This window comes from Pelobates fuscus, chromosome 5, assembly GCF_036172605.1.
Source record: "Pelobates fuscus isolate aPelFus1 chromosome 5, aPelFus1.pri, whole genome shotgun sequence".
Taxonomy (NCBI): domain Eukaryota; kingdom Metazoa; phylum Chordata; class Amphibia; order Anura; family Pelobatidae; genus Pelobates; species Pelobates fuscus.
This window is the reverse complement of record NC_086321.1, coordinates 193383071-193401434: the sequence shown is the minus strand read 5'-3', so window position 1 is coordinate 193401434 and position 18364 is coordinate 193383071. Positions and strand designations below refer to the sequence as shown.

General features: G+C 42.4%; 1 protein-coding gene across 3 annotated transcripts; it reads right to left on the bottom strand.

Moving 5' to 3' along the window:
* Nucleotides 1-3606: 3606 nt before the first annotated feature.
* CEBPE (CCAAT enhancer binding protein epsilon) lies at nucleotides 3607-18070 on the bottom strand. 3 transcript variants are annotated; one of them, XR_010090950.1, is made up of 4 exons: nucleotides 17956-18070; nucleotides 9141-9678; nucleotides 4861-5505; nucleotides 3607-4784 (listed from the first exon to the last, which is right to left on the bottom strand). XR_010090950.1 is itself a non-coding variant. In XM_063457153.1 (3 exons), the coding sequence occupies exons 2-3, from the start codon at nucleotides 9579-9581 to the stop codon at nucleotides 5191-5193; spliced, it is 756 nt and encodes a 251-aa protein (XP_063313223.1). In that variant the 5' UTR covers nucleotides 9582-9678; nucleotides 17956-18070; the 3' UTR covers nucleotides 4860-5190. The 3 variants fall into 3 exon arrangements, 2 of the variants coding, with proteins under 2 accessions (XP_063313223.1, XP_063313224.1); XM_063457153.1 differs by lacking the exon at nucleotides 3607-4784 and having other exon boundaries at nucleotides 4860-5505; XM_063457154.1 differs by lacking the exon at nucleotides 3607-4784 and having other exon boundaries at nucleotides 4860-5466.
* Nucleotides 18071-18364: the final 294 nt, after the last annotated feature.

Here is an 18364-nt window from a genome sequence, read left to right as displayed (position 1 = left end):
CACAGGCTCACAAATGTTTGCCATCATTGTTGCAGATTTGTTAATTTCCAGATCTTGTTTTTTTATTATTATTTGCACACTGTATAAACAAAATAAGTCAAGATTGTGATCTGCTTAAATGTCTACCCTATTTTCTTGTTAAATGCTTTAATCTTTTTCTTAAATTTCTGTAACCGTTGCAACACTTTTCTTGAGAGTTTGTTCCTTTTTTTTATTCACTGTTTAAGTATTATTACAGTGTCAGCCGCGGTGAGATATGCAGCAAGAGTGCGTAAAAAAACTACTTAACTTCTTCTCACAAACTGAGCATGGGGGGGCCGCCACCGCCATGTTGAGAAATCATATACTCCAATGTATGATGGTGACTGTCTGCTCTACACTGAAAGCACAATTAGAGGAAATTATATTGTTTGACATTTAAGGCATTAATATTAATTTGCAGAGAGGGTGTGTTAGAACTGCTTTATTAAGTTGAGGCAGGGGTGTTGTAGGGCTCAAAAAACATCTGGGGCTTAAGCCAAAAGCAAACTCGATAACCCCTAACCTAATAGAAAGGGATCTTCCTTTTAATATGAGGAGGCTGCTTATAGAACCAGCTGCCTGATTCAGGCTTTTCAATGTAAACACTGCAAAATGCAGTGTTTTCATTGCTGTCTAGTAACACTTCTAGTGGCAGTCACTCAGACGGCCACAAGAGCTGCTTCCTGGTACAGTCCTGTAGAGTGTGCGGCACCTACGTTCAGCATCTCCACGCTCTGCATGGAGGCTCTGAACGTTCACCATAGAGATGCATTGATTCAATGCATCTGTATGAGGAGATGATGATTGGAGCAGCATTTTGCCGTGCATGCGCAATAGCCTCCCAATGCTTTCCAATGGGAAAGCATTGGATTGGCTGAGATCATTAAGAATCATGATCTCAGCTATAGAGGCGGGGCCAGCCATGGCAAGACTGGCATGGCGTGGGAAAAATATGAGTAAAAACACCTCTCCCAAGGGATCGAAAGGGGGCTGGCCACCTAAACAGACACACACTCAGTTTAGTGATGCCGGCATCACAGCAGGTCACATGAGGGAGCACAGCAAGAAGAATGGAAAGATGACAGCTCACGGCCTGCCTCCATTGCTCACAGCCACCCACCTTGGGGGGCAATAAGGTGGCCAGGGCTGACAAACACCCAGGCGCCAGGATAAAATTCCTAGTCACCATGGCGACCCTCCACCTGGGATTTGTCAAGCCCTGACCTACCAAGTAGGATCTTGCCACTGGGCAAGCTATTAAAGGATCAGTAAAACATTAGCTAAATGGCTTAATAAGTAGAGATATGCATTTTCATAAGTATTAGTAGTATGTAATATGTAAAATCTATAACCATTGTAATTTATGCATTGTACTGCAGCAAAAAGTACCGCATTTTAGGTGTAGTAGAAAAAATGAATTTAAAGCTGCATGCTCAAAGGTTGGTATCTTCAGCCAATTAGAATACAGCTAAAACACCAAACATGATCAGTGACATAATCTGTGAACTATCAAAGCCCTCAGTCTCTGATTATAATGACCACTGTCTTAAAGTAAAACATTACATTATCAAAACGTAACAAAAACATTTTTTCAGTTTTTCTTAAACGTCTCTTTTTTGCAAAGTCATATTTATGTACTTCTCTTCTTTTCAATCTTTACATTCTCGGCAAATGGTTTAAAAAAAAAAAAAAAAAAAAGAACTATCATGAACAAAAATGTGACATTTCCTTCTTAAGCTCTTGAAGGCAGCAAACGTATTACCTTTATATAAATGTTTACATTACTTTGTACAGAACAACAGTTTAGAATTATAATGATGTTATAGGTTTTTTCTTTTCTAAAATCGCTGCCTCTGTAAACTCCTTCAGACATTGTTATTTTTAAAGAATTATTTAATTGATTCCAACAGGCTTATTCACTAAAGTGAGAATGCAAAGTAAAGTCAAAGTGAATTTCATAAATAGAAGGAACACTATAGGCATCCAGACCACTTCATCTCAATGGAGTCGCCTTGGTGCCATGTCCCAGTAGTTTTAACCCTGCAATGTAAAACATTACCGCTTTGCAGGAACAGCAATGTTTTCATTGCAGAATTTACATGGCTCTAATGGCTGTCACACTGACTTAAACTCGGCTATTTCAATCAGATGGTCTCATAGAGAGCATCAGATTGGCGTAGTGCATTGATTGTCATAGTGCACTAGTCTTCCAATGTTTCCATATGAGTAAACATTGGATTGACTGACATCATCTACATTGATAATCTTAGCTAAGGAGGAGGAGCGGCAGGACAGACACTGGTACGGTGAGTGCTGAAAAGTAAGTAATACTCACCCTTCAAACCCTCACACTGCAGTGGGACACATCAGAATAGGTAGCAGGGCACTATAGTGTTAGCAAAATGTGTCTGAATTCCTAATGTTGTATGTTCCTTTAAGGTCAAAATACCAAACTGTGAAAATTCTCTAATTCAGCTATGCTTTCAATTCAGCCACTATGGCCTTAAATTTGAATTTATTTTTAATTCTCACTTTATTAAATCATTTTCTGAATGTGTTCTAAAACAGTTGAAAATGAACAATTTCTATATTTGGATATATCACAATGTTCTGTTAATGCACTCAAATATGCGTTTTAATTGCAAGTACCATAAATATTGAGAAAAACCTTACATGCATAGAGAGGAATATAAAATACGTAGTTTGATATATACTGTATAATTTATTTCATAGTTCTTTACACCCTACCCCCATCAACCCATCATTCCCCTATTCTGTCTCCACCTCCCTCAAACAGGATGATGGTGTAATTCTGTGGTCAAAATTAGCTGCGAATATAATGATGAAATAAGAACATCTCTCTTTCACAGTCAGAAAAAGTTAGAGGATAGGGAGTGACAATGAAATGAGAAAAGAGGGCAGGTAACATATACGAGGTAGAGTGTGGAAAGGTGTGAGGTACTGCGTGAAAGGAAAAGGTATAAGAGTGGGGAGATGGTTTATAGTACAGGAGGTAGGGATGGAGATGTTGAGACAGACACACTGAGAGGTGAGATTGATGAGGACATGAGAGAGGTAAAAATACTATTTTTCTCTTTGCTGTTTCACTTCTTCTTGTGACTGTCTTTCCCATGTGTATATTTAGACACATCATGCTATATATATATATAAATATACACACACACACACAGATAACTATATAACTAAATATATGTAAAAAGAGAGAGGGGATCAATACAGTAGAACAGTCTAAAACCATATCATGTCACAGGATATTGTCACAGAGTCGTCTTCATGGCAGTTAGACAATTAGACGAGAAATCATACTATAACACCTAATAGGACTTGGTGTCATTTTAAACAACATGTAGTTTTATCTATACATTGTGCTAACAGTATTGATGGTGCAAAACAGACTGACAATCTACAAAAAAATATAAAACCCTACTTTTATTAGGTAAGAGGCTGTTATATAGTAAGCATAGCGTTTTTTTTTTATTTTTGTTTTTTATTATTCATATAAAACCATGGTTATTTATGGCATAATAAGGAGATTTCACAATTCAACAAATACACAAACAAATATTGTAACCAAACATTTCACTTTATTTTTGAATCTTAACTGCATACTTCACAGATTCCTACTTGGCCTTTTTACAAGTTTAAACATGTATTAGAATGGTTAAGTGAAGACAGAGATAATTACGGTATATTATTTGGTACTAATGTCTGAATTCTATTTCAAGAGATAAACTTAACTCTGAGAAACTTGCTTCCATTGGAAAAAAATTGCCAGTAGCATACCAACCACAATGCTGTCCGCCCAAAGTGACAGACAGGGATGCACTAAGCACCCCCATCCTGCTTGGTACTCTTTGTATCCAACACCTGGATGTATTATGGGGCTAAGGGTTCATCCTTAACAGATCACTCTATGCACCATAACAACTACAGTTTAAGTGGTTATGGTACAAGGAGTACCATGTCCCCCCAATGCACGTAGTCTGAGTAGAGCTAGCTCAGTGGCTAAGAGCATCAGTTGATCTCCATTGTGCTAAGTCTTGCAACACCAGTGTGCTAAGTCTTGCCCCAGGACCCCAAGTAAGATATCAATTTAATCTAAAATGCTTTGACTGTTTACATAGGGCACAGGGGCACTCTTAGCACCATAACCACTACAGAACACTGTCGTGGTTTTGGTGCCTGAAATGTTTCCTTAAGATATGCAAGAGGTAAGGGGGCTTAAGAGATACACAAGAAGTAATCTTACAATTCAGAGAGGATGCCAACATACATATTTGCCCTGGATGCCAAGTAATTTAGGTACACTTCTCGGAAAACTGCGGTATTATACGTTTACTACTAATAATAGAATCTAATCTTGAGCATGGAATAGGTAAACATTCTACACAACACCTGAGCATTTTTATATAGATTGCTTGGATAGGAGTGGCTAAAAGATTTTGTACAATGCAGGAGTGGGCAAAATATAGAATCCAAGACGTTATAGAATTGCAAATTTCATGATGCATTTAAAGGCTGGCACAACATCATGGCAGTCGTAGTTCTACAACAATTGGGGATCTGCCTTGTAGTACAGCTATTACACACTTATACGAATACTTATTCTTTTAAATATCTTTTCGTTTCTGCCAAGTTCCAACCAGTATCCCTCTATGCCTTTGGCTAAGTTTACAACTTTTTTAACACCAAGTACTCTGTGAATGACAGTAGAAAGGAGAAATGATCCCAGTTTTTAACCCCTTAAGGACACAACTTCTTAAATAAAAGGGAATCATGACAGAATATTTCCGTCATGTGTCCTTAAGGGGTTAATACTGAAATGCACAATATTATCTCTAAAATGTACACATATTGATTCTTTGCACTTAGTCTGATAGTATGAATAGCCCCTATCACCATAGTCTTTTATTTCATTTCTTTTTTCGATTGGTAGTAATTACCTCTATTAAATACTGAAAACCTCTACGTTAACTCGCAGTGAATAGACACTGTGCTTAGTTTAAAGCTATTTAGTGAGATCACATTCCGTTTCCACCCCTGGATCCTGTAATTAATAAGTTTTCCCCAGAACCCTTTGAATTAGGACTACCCAGACTAACACGTGATTAATAGTCTTCCTTGAAAGTACTTTCTAATTTTTGAGTCTCAGCTACATCCACCAGATCCCTTGCCAAGAGATGCTGCTTCAGGTAGCTGCCTAAAAACTCCCTTTAACGCATCTAGCTCCTGAGTCAGCTGCTGGACACGAATGCGCAGTTTCTCATTCTCTGCCATGAATTCCAGCGCACGTTGTTGAGTTTCTATGTTTCTGCGTTTGGCTTTGTCACGGCTCTTTCGCACTGCAATGTTATTTCTCTCACGGCGCAGGCGGTACTCAATGCTGTCCTTGCTCAAGCACTTCTTTCCTTTAGAGGATGGGTCCTTCAGAGAGGGAGCAGATAACATCCCAGGCAGAGTACCCTGGGAAAAGGAAAGTGGCAAGTTAGGGTGAAACAAGACACGGAAAGAAGAGGCAAGATGGAAAAGTTTCAAAAGAGAGATGGTGTGAGATGGCAGATGTATGGTCAGGTATATGTTCAGACTGAGGTAATTAAGGCCAAATCATTGTATGCTCTTGGCCCGTATAAAGTTCTAATTTAATATTTACACAATGTACAGCGTTATCCTGCTCAACCATTTTCCTAGATTCATGGTCAAGTCATGAAGACAATATCTAGCACCTAGGTGGGATTAGTTCTTGCCATATTGCTTGTATACGGTTATATTGAATGTGGGTATATGGATATCTTTTTGGAAAGCCATTGCCAAATCGGTAACATTAGACTTTTTTTCATGGAATTTTTTTCAAAATAAAACTAAATTACAGTTTGCTTAATTTCACCATCACTAAATCATCTTTGTTATAATAATTTTGAAATGACTGGTAAAAAAAAAGGCGTCACTCACATAATATATTTACACAGACCTATGATTATGACATCTGAAGTGAATCATGTTTTTCTGCTAGTTGTTCACCTACCCTAATGGAATTAATCATATAACCCATACATTATAATCAAAAACATGCCTAATATTCTCATCGAATAGTTATACTATGCACTATGTATGTCTACAAGGATTCCTATAGTGCTGTGCATTAGCAACTGTATCTTCATAGTAATGTTGTTTAAGGAGCAAGAAGGACTGGAGATAATGAGACGTGTTTTCTAACACTGGCTGAGTGTAAAAACATAGAATGTGACGGCAGATAAGAACCATTCGGCCCATCTAGTCTGCCCAATTTTCTAAATACTTTAATTAGTCCCTGGCTTTATCTTATAGTTAGGATAGTCTTATACCTATCCCATGCATGCTTAAACTCCTTTCTGTGTTAACCTCTATCACTTCAGCTGGAAGCCATACATCCACTACCCTCTCAGTAAAGTAATACTTCCGGATATTATTTTTAACCCTTTGCCCCTCTAATTTAAGACTATGTCCTCTTGTTGTGGTAGTTTTTCTTCTTTTAAATATAGTCTCCTCCTTTACTGTGTTGATTCCTTTTATGTATTTAAATCTTTCTATCATATCCCCCCTGTCTCGTCTTTCCCCCAAGCTATACATGTTAAGTTCCTTTAACCTTTCCTTGTAAGTTTGATCCTGCAGTCCATTAACCAGTTTTGTAGCCTTTCTCTGAACTCTCTCTAAAGTATCAATATCCTTCTGAAGATACGGTCTCCAGTACTGCGTACAATGCTCCAAGTGAGGTCCCACCAGTGTTTTGTACAATGGCATGAGCACTTCCCTCTTTCTACTGCTAATACCTCTCCCTATACAACCAAGCATTCTGCTAGCATTTCCTGCTGCTCTATTACATTGTCTGCCTACCTTTAAAGGACCACGCTAGGCACCCAGACCACTTCAGCTTAATGAAGTGGTCTGGGTGCCTGGTCCCTCTAGGATTAACCCTTTTTTCTATAAACATAGCAGTTTCAGAGAAACTGCTATGTTTACACTGAGGGTTAATCCAGCCTCCAGAGCCTCTAGTGGCTGTCTCATTGACAGCCGCTAGAGGCGCTTGCGTGCTTTTCACTGTGAAAATCCCAGTGAGAAGACGCCAGCGTCCATAGGAAAGCATTGTAAATGCTTTCCTATGCCACCGGCTGAATGCGCGCGCGGCTCCTGCCGCGCATGCGCATTCAGCCGATGACGTCGCGAGGAAGGAGGAGAGGAGGAAAGCTCCCCACCCGGCGCTGGAGAAAGGTAAGTGTTTAACCCCTTCCTCTCTCCAGAGCCCGGCGGGAGGGGGTCCCTGAGGGTGGGGGCAGGGCCGGTGCTAGGATTTTTAGTTACACAGGCGAAGATGCATTTTGGCGCCCCCAACCCTAATTTAAAAAAAAAAAATGCATCTTCACCTGTGTGTCTTTCCTCCCAAGCCACAGGCACACAGGCATCATTTTCCAGTCACACAGTCAAAGTCATACAGGTACACTGTCATACAAAGACAGAAATAATCATACAGAGACATACAGACACATACAGTCAGAGACATACAAGCAGAGATATACATGCATACAGAGACATGCAGGCATATAAAGACATACATGCATACAGAGGCATACCGTCATACAGACACATACATACAGACAGGCATACAGAAACATACATACAAAGACATTCAGGCACATACATACAGACATACAGGCATAAAGAAACATACATACAGAGACATACAGGCATGCAGACACATACATACATACAGAGGCATACCGTCATACAGACACATACAGAGGCATACCGTCATACAGACACATACATACATACAGAAACATGCATACAAAGACATACAGGCATACAGAGACACACACATACGTACATACAGAGACATAAAGGCATACAGTTACATACATGCATACAGAGACATATATACAGACATTCAGAGACAAACATACATCCAGTTACATACATGCATACAGAAACATACGTACAAGACATACAGACACATACATACATACAGAGGCATACCGTCATACAGATACATACATATAGACAGGCTTACAGAAAAATACATACTCACACACACACACAAACTCACAGACACATACTCGAACACACACACACTGACAGACACACATACTCACATGCACACACACACTGACATACACACACACACACAGACAGACACACACACACTCACTGACAGACACACACACTGACAGACACACACACACACACTCACTCACACACACACACACACTGACAGACACACACAAACTCACAGACACATACTCGAACACACACACACACTGACAGACACACACACACACACACACACTCACACTCACATGCACACACAGTAATTAATTATCTAAATTAAATTTAAATTTCCCACCCAGCCTCCCTACCTGGAGTGCTGGCGTGGGTCTTTCATTGGTGGTCCAGTGAGGCTGCTGCGCGGCGTGCGGCTGAAGTTGATCAGGAGGCGGCGAGGGAGCTCTCTGATCTCTCTGACCGGCTCCCTCGCAGGCTGTTTTCTGATGCCGCGGGAGCCGGAATATGACGTCATATTCCGGCTCCCGCGGCATCAGCAAAAGGCGCGCGAGGGAGCCGGTCAGAGAGATCAGAGAGCTCCCTCGCCGCCTCCTGATCAACTTCAGCCGCACGCCGCGCAGCAGCTCCGGGGATCCAGGAGGTGACCAGGCAGGAGGGAGCACTTCCCTCCTGCCGGTCACTGGAATTTTGCGCCCCCAGAGCCGGTGCGCCCTAAGGCGAAAACGAGTATGTTTTCCTGGCACTATAGTGGTCCTTTAAGTCATCAGAAATAATCACCCTTAAATCCCTTTCCTCAGATGTTGAGGTTAGGACTCTATCAAATATTCTGTACTCTGCCCTTGGGTTTTTACGTCCAAGATGCATTATCTTGCACTTATCCACATTAAATGTCAGTTGCCACAACTCTGACCATTTTTCTAGTTTACCTAAATCATTTGCCATTTGGCTTGTCCCTCCTGCAACATCAACCCTGTTACATATCTTAGTATCAACAGCAAAAAGACATACCTTACCATCAAGACCTTCTGCAATATCACTAATATGTGTATATAACCTTTCCTCACCTTAAGTACTCTTATTGCAGGGTGCACTCCTTCCATGGGTGGAGGAAGATGCATCGCTGTCTGCCCACACTGCGCGGCTTGGTATTGCAGAGTGTTACACACACCCCTATGCGGTCCACGTGATTCTTCCTTTACGATCACCCCTCCAGATTCATACCCTCCTAACCTGCGCTCCTGGGCCATGCTAGGGGGGTATCCATACAGGGCAGCTGAGGGTATTCCCTCAGGAGGTAAGTAAGAGTATGTCCCTTTAAGTCTTTCCTGCTTCATAGGAAACAGATCAGACAACAGTTCCTCTCCTGTGTCAATATACGTGGACAAATCCACAGAGGTCTCATGGTCACAGAGAGGGCCCCCCATTTCTGTTTGGTTTCCCGCCAAGCGAGGATATCCTGAACTCTGACCACGCTTTTCACACTCATAGTAACTGCTGTGGGACATCGTGGGTAACTGTCCACTTGTTTTTCAGACACACTAGGTTCACAGCGACAATCTCTTCTTCCAAGGATGCTCTCTGTACACTGACAGCAGAAGACAGCTGGAAATAAAAATACAAAATAATACACATTTTAATCACTTACCAGCCAGTCATACATTGACAAAGATATTTATATGTTTTGAATGCAGTGGAAAAAAGAGCCAGTACTGATTTTTGAGTAAAATTCAACACTAGGATCTTATGGTAACAAGTGTATATATATATATATATATATATATATATATATATATATATATATATATATATATATAAAAGAGACAAATAATGAACACTGCATAACAATAGCAGCATGCAACTTAAAGTCTGCTGGTATTAAACAGGAGTGCACATTAAAAAGAAGTCAATTTGATCCCTATATTTTTCTAGTTTCAGTTCTAAGAAATTAACAGAACAAAACTTAAGAATTTCTTAAATGTCAATCTTTCATCCCAGTGATATCAGCATAGATGTAAAAATATCTTCCGATTGTATTTATACGCATAGTGCAACAGAGATCAGGCCACAATGCATATGTGTGTGCATGTATACACCTTCCTTCCAGGTAATGTTACACAGCAGTCTTTGTCATCATACAGTGGCATACACACAATCCATGGGGCCCCGGTGCAAAACTGATCCATGGGGCTCCCCCATCACCAATATAGTAGTGGTGAGCTTGTAGTCAAGTCATGGCACCTCTTTTCCCTCTGGGTGGGGAGACATCTATGCCCTCCATGTTCTGTGGTTGAGGGCAAGGGGTTACGGCTGTGGGTTGGTTAGACAGTCCCAATGTAGCCAACAGGGCTGGGCCTTCCTTGGGGTCTGAGGCCTTGTAGTTCTGTCCCTCCTTAGAGACCCAGAAGGTCTTTGGTGTCACCCACCTGTTATTAATCCCTGCTTCATAGGCGTGCGCACGGGGTGTGCCGGGTGTGCCTGGGCACACCCTAATCCCCGCGGCACGCTTATGTATCTCAGGATCCCCCCTGTCGGTCCATGCAGAACCGGCACTATCCGAGCGCCGGCTCTGCTCTCAGCCTCTCTCCCCACCGGCCCACAGGCAGTGAGGGAGGCAGGAGAGGACCCGGGGACAGTGGCGTACATACCAGGGTCGCAGGGGTCGCGGCTGCGACCGGGCCCGGCCCACCAGGGGGCCCGGCCGCCCCTGCGACCCGGTATGTATGCCACTTGGCCAGCCTCTTCTCCTGGGGGGCCCAGGAGCCGGCCACCTCCGGGCCCCCCGAGGCTGGCCCTGCTGTCACCCGGCTGGCCGGTCCTGCGGGCGTGCGAGGGAGCACTCTCCCCTGAGTGCTTCCTCTTCAGCTCCCTCGCGCACCGCAATGATACCGGAGCCGGGAGATGACGTCATCTTCCGGCGCCAGTATCAGTACGCGGCGCGCGAGGGAGCTGAAGAGGAAGCACTCAGGGGAGAGTGCTCCCTCGCGCGCCCGCCTGCTTGCCTGCCTGCCCGCCGGGTGACCGGCCCCCCAGGAGCCCAGCAGCACCACTGGACCCCAGGGAATCCCCTCAGCACTCCAAAAGGTAAGGAGGCTGGGGGGATTAAATTTTTAAAAAAATGTGTTAGTGTGTGTGTGTGTTAGTGGGTATGTTAGTGTGTGTGTTAGTGTTACTGTGAGTGTTAGTGTGTGTGTGTTAGTGTTACTGTGTGTGTTAGTGTGTGTGTAACACTAACACACACTAACACTCACAATAACACTAACACACACAGTAACACTAACACACACACACACTAACACTCAGTGTGTTAGTGTTACTGTGAGTGTTAGTGTGTGTGTTACTGTGAGTGTTAGTGTGTGTTAGTGTTAGTGTGTGTTACTGTGAGTGTTAGCGTGTGTTTTACTGTGTGTTAGTGTGTGTGTTAGTGTTACTGTGAGTGTTACTGTGTGTGTTAGTGTGTGTTAGTGTTACTGTGAGTGTTAGTGTGTGTTAGTGTTACTGTGAGTGTTAGTGTGTGTGTTAGTGTTACTGTGAGTGTTAGTGTGTGTGTTAGTGTTACTGTGAGTGTTAGTGTGTGTGTTAGTGTTACTGTGTGTTTTACTGTGAGTGTTGGTGTGTGTTAGTGTTACACACCAACACTCACAGTAACACTAACACACACACTAACACTCACAGTAACACTAACACACACACTAACACTCACAGTGTGTTAGTGTTATTGTGAGTGTTACTGTGAGTGTTAGTGTGTGTGTTAGTGTGTGTGTTACTGTGAGTGTTAGCGTGTGTGTTAGTGTTACTGTGAGTGTGTGTTTTACTGTGAGTGTTAGTGTGCGTGTTAGTGTTACTGTGAGTGTTAGTGTGTGTGTCACTGTGAGTGTTAGTGTGTGTGTTAGTGTGTTAGTGTTACTGTGAGTGTTAGTGTGTGTGTTACTGTGAGTGTTAGTGTTACTGTGAGTGTTAGTGTGTGTTTTACTGTGAGTGTTACTGTGTGTTAGTGTGAGTGTCAGTGAGTGTGTCTGTTTAGTGTGTCTGCTAGTGAGTGTCAGTGAGTGTGTTACTGTGTGTGTCTGTTACTGAGTGTGTTTGTATTAGTGAGTCTGTTTGATGTCTGTTAGTGAGTGTATGTTTTGTAAGTGAGTGTGTATGTATGTCTGTCACTGAGTGTGTCTCTGTCAGTAAATGTGTGTGTCTGTTAGCTAGTGTGTATGCGTGTGTTAGCTAGTGTGTATGCGTCTGTTCGTGAGAGTGTGTATGTGCGTGTCTTCAGCACTTACCTTTCTCCAGCGGCGGACTCCCTTGGCGCTGGAGATCCCTCCGCCTCTCAACTCCGAATGCGCATGCACAGCAAGAGCCATGCGCGCATTCAAACCACCCATAGGAAAGCATTACTCAATGCTTTTCTATGGACGTTCAGTGTCTGAGAATCGCGGAAGCTCCTCTAGCGGCTGTCAGTGAGACAGCCACTAGAGGCTGGATTAACCCTCAGTGAAACATAGCAGTTTCTCTGAAACTGCTATGCTTTCAGCTGCAGGGTTAAAACTAGAGGGACCTGACACCCAGACCACTTAATTGAGCTGATGTGATCTGGGTGTCTGTAGTGGTCCTTTAAGTGTGTGTGCATCTGCATGCACTGGTGTACATACCGCGGTCGCAGGGGTCGCAGCCCTGCAACCCCTGCGACCAGGTGCCCGCCGCCATGTGTTGTGGCCCCGGCCCGCGCAGAGTAAGCGAGCAGGGGGGGGGGCCCACGGATCAATTTTCGCACCGGGGCCCCATAGGTCATGTGTACGCCACTGCCCGGGGAGCTATTGCCAGCAGCTCCGCCGGGTTCCTCTCGCGAGATCTGAGCGTTGGACACCAGGGATGGATGGCAGCAGCAGGATCCCCCCTCCCAGGGATATTAACTGATCTGCCCCCACCTCCACTGGACCACCAGGGAAGGCAGCAAGGAAGGATCCCCCCTCCCCACATAAAGTAAGAAGGGAGGGGGGATATTAAGTAATGTACCCCCACCTCCACCCCCCACAATCACCCACACACACACATACACAGCACCAACACACATACAGCACCCACACACATACACAGCACCAACACACATACACAGCACCTATACACATACACAGCACCCACAGACATACACAGCACCCACAGACATACACAGCACCCACACACATACAGCACCCACACACATACACAGCACCCACACACATACACAGCACCCACACACATACACAGCACCTACACACATACAGCACCCACAGACACACAGCACCCACAGACACACAGCACCCACACACATACACAGCACCCACACACATACACAGCACCCACAGACATACACAGCACCCACACACAGCACCCACACACACACAGCACCCTCACACACATTACACAAACAGCACCCTCACACTCACACAGCACACTAACAGTACCCTCACAAACAGGACCCTAACAAACACACACACAGCACACTACCAGTACCCTCACACGCAAACAGCACCCTCACACACAGTACATTCACAGCACCCTCACAAGTGCACACACACAAACACCCTCACCCACATAGTACACTACCAGCACCCTCACATACACATCACACTAACAGCACCCTCACACAGCACACACACAGCAGTGTGTGTGTGTGTGTGGATATATGTGTATATATATATACATACATACATACATATATACAGGGAGTGCAGAATTATTAGGCAAGTTGTATTTTTGAGGATTAATTTTATTATTGAACAACAACCATGTTCTCAATGAACCCAAAAAAACTCATTAATATCAAAGCTGAATATTTTTGGAAGTAGTTTTTAGTTTGTTTTTAGTTTTAGCTATTTTAGGGGGATATCTGTGTGTGGAGCTGACTATTACTGTGCATAATTATTAGGCAACTTAACAAAAAACAAATATATACCCATTTCAATTATTTATTTTTACCAGTGAAACCAATATAACATCTCAACATTCACAAATATACATTTCTGACATTCAAAAACAAAACAAAAACAAATCAGTGACCAATATAGCCACCTTTCTTTGCAAGGACACTCAAAAGCCTGCCATCCATGGATTCTGTCAGTGTTTTGATCTGTTCACCATCAACATTGCGTGCAGAAGCAACCACAGCCTCCCAGACACTGTTCAGAGAGGTGTACTGTTTTCCCTCCTTGTAAATCTCACATTTGATGATGGACCACAGGTTCTCAATGGGGTTCAGATCAGGTGAACATGGAGGCCATGTCATTAGATTTTCTTCTTTTATACCCTTTCTTGCCAGCCACGCTGTGGAGTACTTGGACGCGTGTGATGGAGCATTGTCCTGCATGAAAATCATGTTTTTCTTGAAGGATGCAGACTTCTTCCTGTACCACTGCTTGAAGAAGGTGTCTTCCAGAAACTGGCAGTAGGACTGGGAGTTGAGCTTGACTCCATCCTCAACCCGAAAAGACCCCACAAGCTCATCTTTGATGATACCAGCCCAAACCAGTATTCCACCTCCACCTTGCTGACGTCTGAGTCGGACTGGAGCTCTCTGCCCTTTACCAATCCAGCCATGGGCCCATCCATCTGGCCCATCAAGACTCACTCTCATTTCATCAGTCCATAAAACCTTAGAAAAATCAGTTTTGAGATATTTCTTGGCCCAGTCTTGACGTTTCAGCTTGTGTGTCTTGTTCCGTGGTGGTCGTCTTTCAGCCTTTCTTACCTTGGCCATGTCTCTGAGTATTGCACACCTTGTGCTTTTGGGCACTCCAGTGATGTTGCAGCTCTGAAATATGGCCAAACTGGTGGCAAGTGGCATCTTGGCAGCTGCACGCTTGACTTTTCTCAGTTCATGGGCAGTTATTTTGCGCCTTGGTTTTTCCACACGCTTCTTGCGACCCTGTTGACTATTTTGAATGAAACGCTTGATTGTTCGATGATCACGCTTCAGAAGCTTTGCAATTTTAAGAGTGCTGCATCCCTCTGCAAGATATCTCACTATTTTTGACTTTTCTGAGCCTGTCAAGTCCTTCTTTTGACCCATTTTGCCAAAGGAAAGGAAGTTGCCTAATAATTATGCACACCTGATATAGGGTGTTGATGTCATTAGACCACACCCCTTCTCATTACAGAGATGCACATCACCTAATATGCTTAATTGGTAGTAGGCTTTCGAGCCTATACAGCTTGGAGTAAGACAACATGCATAAAGAGGATGATGTGGTCAAAATACTAATTTGCCTAATAATTCTGCACTCCCTGTATACGCGGCGTGTGCTTGTGCTTTAGGGTGCACACCCTAATGCAATAGGCTGCGTACGCCTATGCCCTGCTTCCTGTAGTTGTGCGCTGAGTGGTCGCATTGTTTTACGCCATAGGAATGTGTCTATACTTAAGTCCTGGAAGAGGGATAGTTGGCATGTCTCAAGTCATATGGAATCATATGGAGTCTTCCCTCGGAATGCAGACAGTATCCCAACTTGGGAGCTGCAGCTGACCGGGTCTTTTGTAGCCGGTGATTGAGCAGGATGCTCTCTGGTTTAGGCAGATTGTGTGGCAAAGTGTCGGAGCTCAGAGCAATGGCATCCGCTCTGGTGGGGTGACAAGCTCCGCCCCTTACAATCTGTTTTTAATATCTCATTAAGTAATTTTTTAAAAAATGTCCCTGTGAAAACTCCTGTTAAACTGTAAAACTGATGAATGAGCAACATATGAGTTTAAACTGATGAGAAATCACACTTTGGTAAGTTTCACTTTGTGTTTTCCCACTTATTATCTTTCCTCATGCTTCTTTATTACAGAGAATCTTGTTGGTTTTATAATTTAAAGTTACTAATGTTCCTCCTAAGTGTATTTATGCTTGCCCTAGTGATAGTTCCAAGGATGTTCCATTGCATTTCACCACAGACTCCTCCTCTATTTCCATTGCATCAGACTTTCTTCCCACAAAACCATTGAGACTTTATCATATGTTCCCTCATTACACTTCCTCATAATGTCCCCTTCCTTTTCGCCATGGTTCTGTGCTCTCTCTTCATTCTGCAAAGACCAATTATCCCCCTTATTGAGAATGTACTTAAACAAGAAGTAATGACCTGTCAATGAATTTGAATGGTGTATGTCTGACACGAGTGTAACTACTGGGCTACTGTGCCAATCTTCTTGCGTCATAGTACAGCAACCATCGCAGCCTCCATGTCTATCTGCCAGTCAATGCATCCCCCATACTACGGTGTTTAAATGTAACTGCAGCTTTCACGTCTATCTGCCAGCCAACGCAGTTATTGTGCAACCATTACATATGTAATCTATCATCCAACCTATTTGCAACCTATGTTTCACTGAGGGGGTGAAATAGTAAAAGTTTGTACATGAATATGCAGGAGCAAGCTAGGTAAATCCACTGAGTTACATTCTCCTCTATCTGTGTGCTATACCTGCTGTTAATCAGCTCGTATGTCCCTGTAACCTCTGCATATCTTCTTATCAAACTTCATATTTCATTTTGCAATGCTGCAACTGTAAATCATAGATAGGATGTGTTTGCACCACACTTGTGTAAGTGGATATATATATACATACACACACACACAGACACACACAGACACAAAGGGTTAGGCAGTTAGTAGATCGGTTTTCACCACGATAATTAACCACCAAAATTAACATGCAATGTTTAGATACTGATCATATTGCGCACTTTCCTTTACATACACTTTCCTGTCCATCTATTGTTTGCTCTTGTAAATAGCCCACTCCTATGATACAAACTAAAAGTAATGTGCATCTGCGCTTCTTTCATATGCCATATTTTGTACGTATAATACCTTTATATATTTGCAGTTTTGCATTGCACTGGCAAAGTCATTCTCTAGCAGGGGTATACATTAAAGTGTGAATTATAATGTGTGATTTTATGAATTTTAGGCCAACATAACCAACGTGTAAAAAGTCTCACTCAGAGTCAGCTAATTTTTCAGTTTGTCTATTTTGACCCAAAAGTTGAAATTCACTTGAATTCCGTATAATTCTCACATTTGTGAATGATCTCTGCATGTGTTTTATTTTGTATGTCTGTGGGGTTTTACAATTCTGTTATCATTATGTATTATACAATTGTCTATAAAGTATTTGATGACTGTGGTACAGAGAAATGCAATGCTGTACAATGAGCAGAAACAACCATATATGTGAACATTTGTCAATGTCATCATCCTCTGTATATAGCGTTTACATTGTATCTATTCATTGTCATGTGACTTGTCAAAAATTCAAAGGCATTATGAAATATTGGGTCAAAATAACCTGACTAATAGAATTGTTTCAATTGAACTATTTTGGCCTAAAACACACTTCAAATTTACATTTTTGTAAATATCCCTGTTTATGATTTAATGACAGATTACATTCTCGCTCTTCTATCTGCTTTTTGTTTAGCTAGAAAGCAATATATTATGCAGAGTGTAATGCTGTATGGAATTTAAAAGACTTTCTAAAAACTGTATAATTCAGTTTTTACCATTAAGTATAGTTGTTGTTCTTTTTACCTCTGTAATGACAAATATTAAACCTTTTATCTCTAGGGTCAAGGCATACATTTTACGTAGATTATTAATCAATTTATTTACACATTTGGTAGGGCTTTTGGTTTGATTCATCCTGCCCATCTTTCTCCTTCTTCTCTGGAGAATAGATTGAAAGATTGGTAGGGGGAAAATGTTAATTGATCAAATATATAAACAATCAAAGATTGGAGGGTAGACATGAATCTAGAACAATTACTATAATAAGAATGTTTAGTATGCATGGAAATCTATATATATATATATACCTAACACATGTCATCTTGTGTAAGGCAAATTGGGTAAGTTATTGACTGGGTTTTACCTTTCTCATAGGACGGTTCTCTGTTGCACTTTTTCCTCACTATCCCACTGTAGTTGCGTTGTGTGAGGTTTTCGTTTGACGCCCCTCAGAACATTGCTATGGTTGCTCTAGTACACCTGTGGATCAATTCAAATATGAAGTGTATATGTAAAGGGATGGGGTCAACCCTGTATCAGTGTTTCCCCTCCCCATAGCTGACAGATTCCACCCCCCCTTTTTTCTGCTCATCAGGAAGACAAGAGATTTCCTAATGGGGCTGGTGCAATCAAGACACTGCTATGATAGTTATCAGCTATCAGCACCCGTCTCCCACAGCACCCAGTAACGGCTCCCACGCAGGGGGTCATTGCAAAAACTAGATAGTCATCCCTTCCTTGCCAGATCTTAGTTAAGAAGCAGCCAACGATAG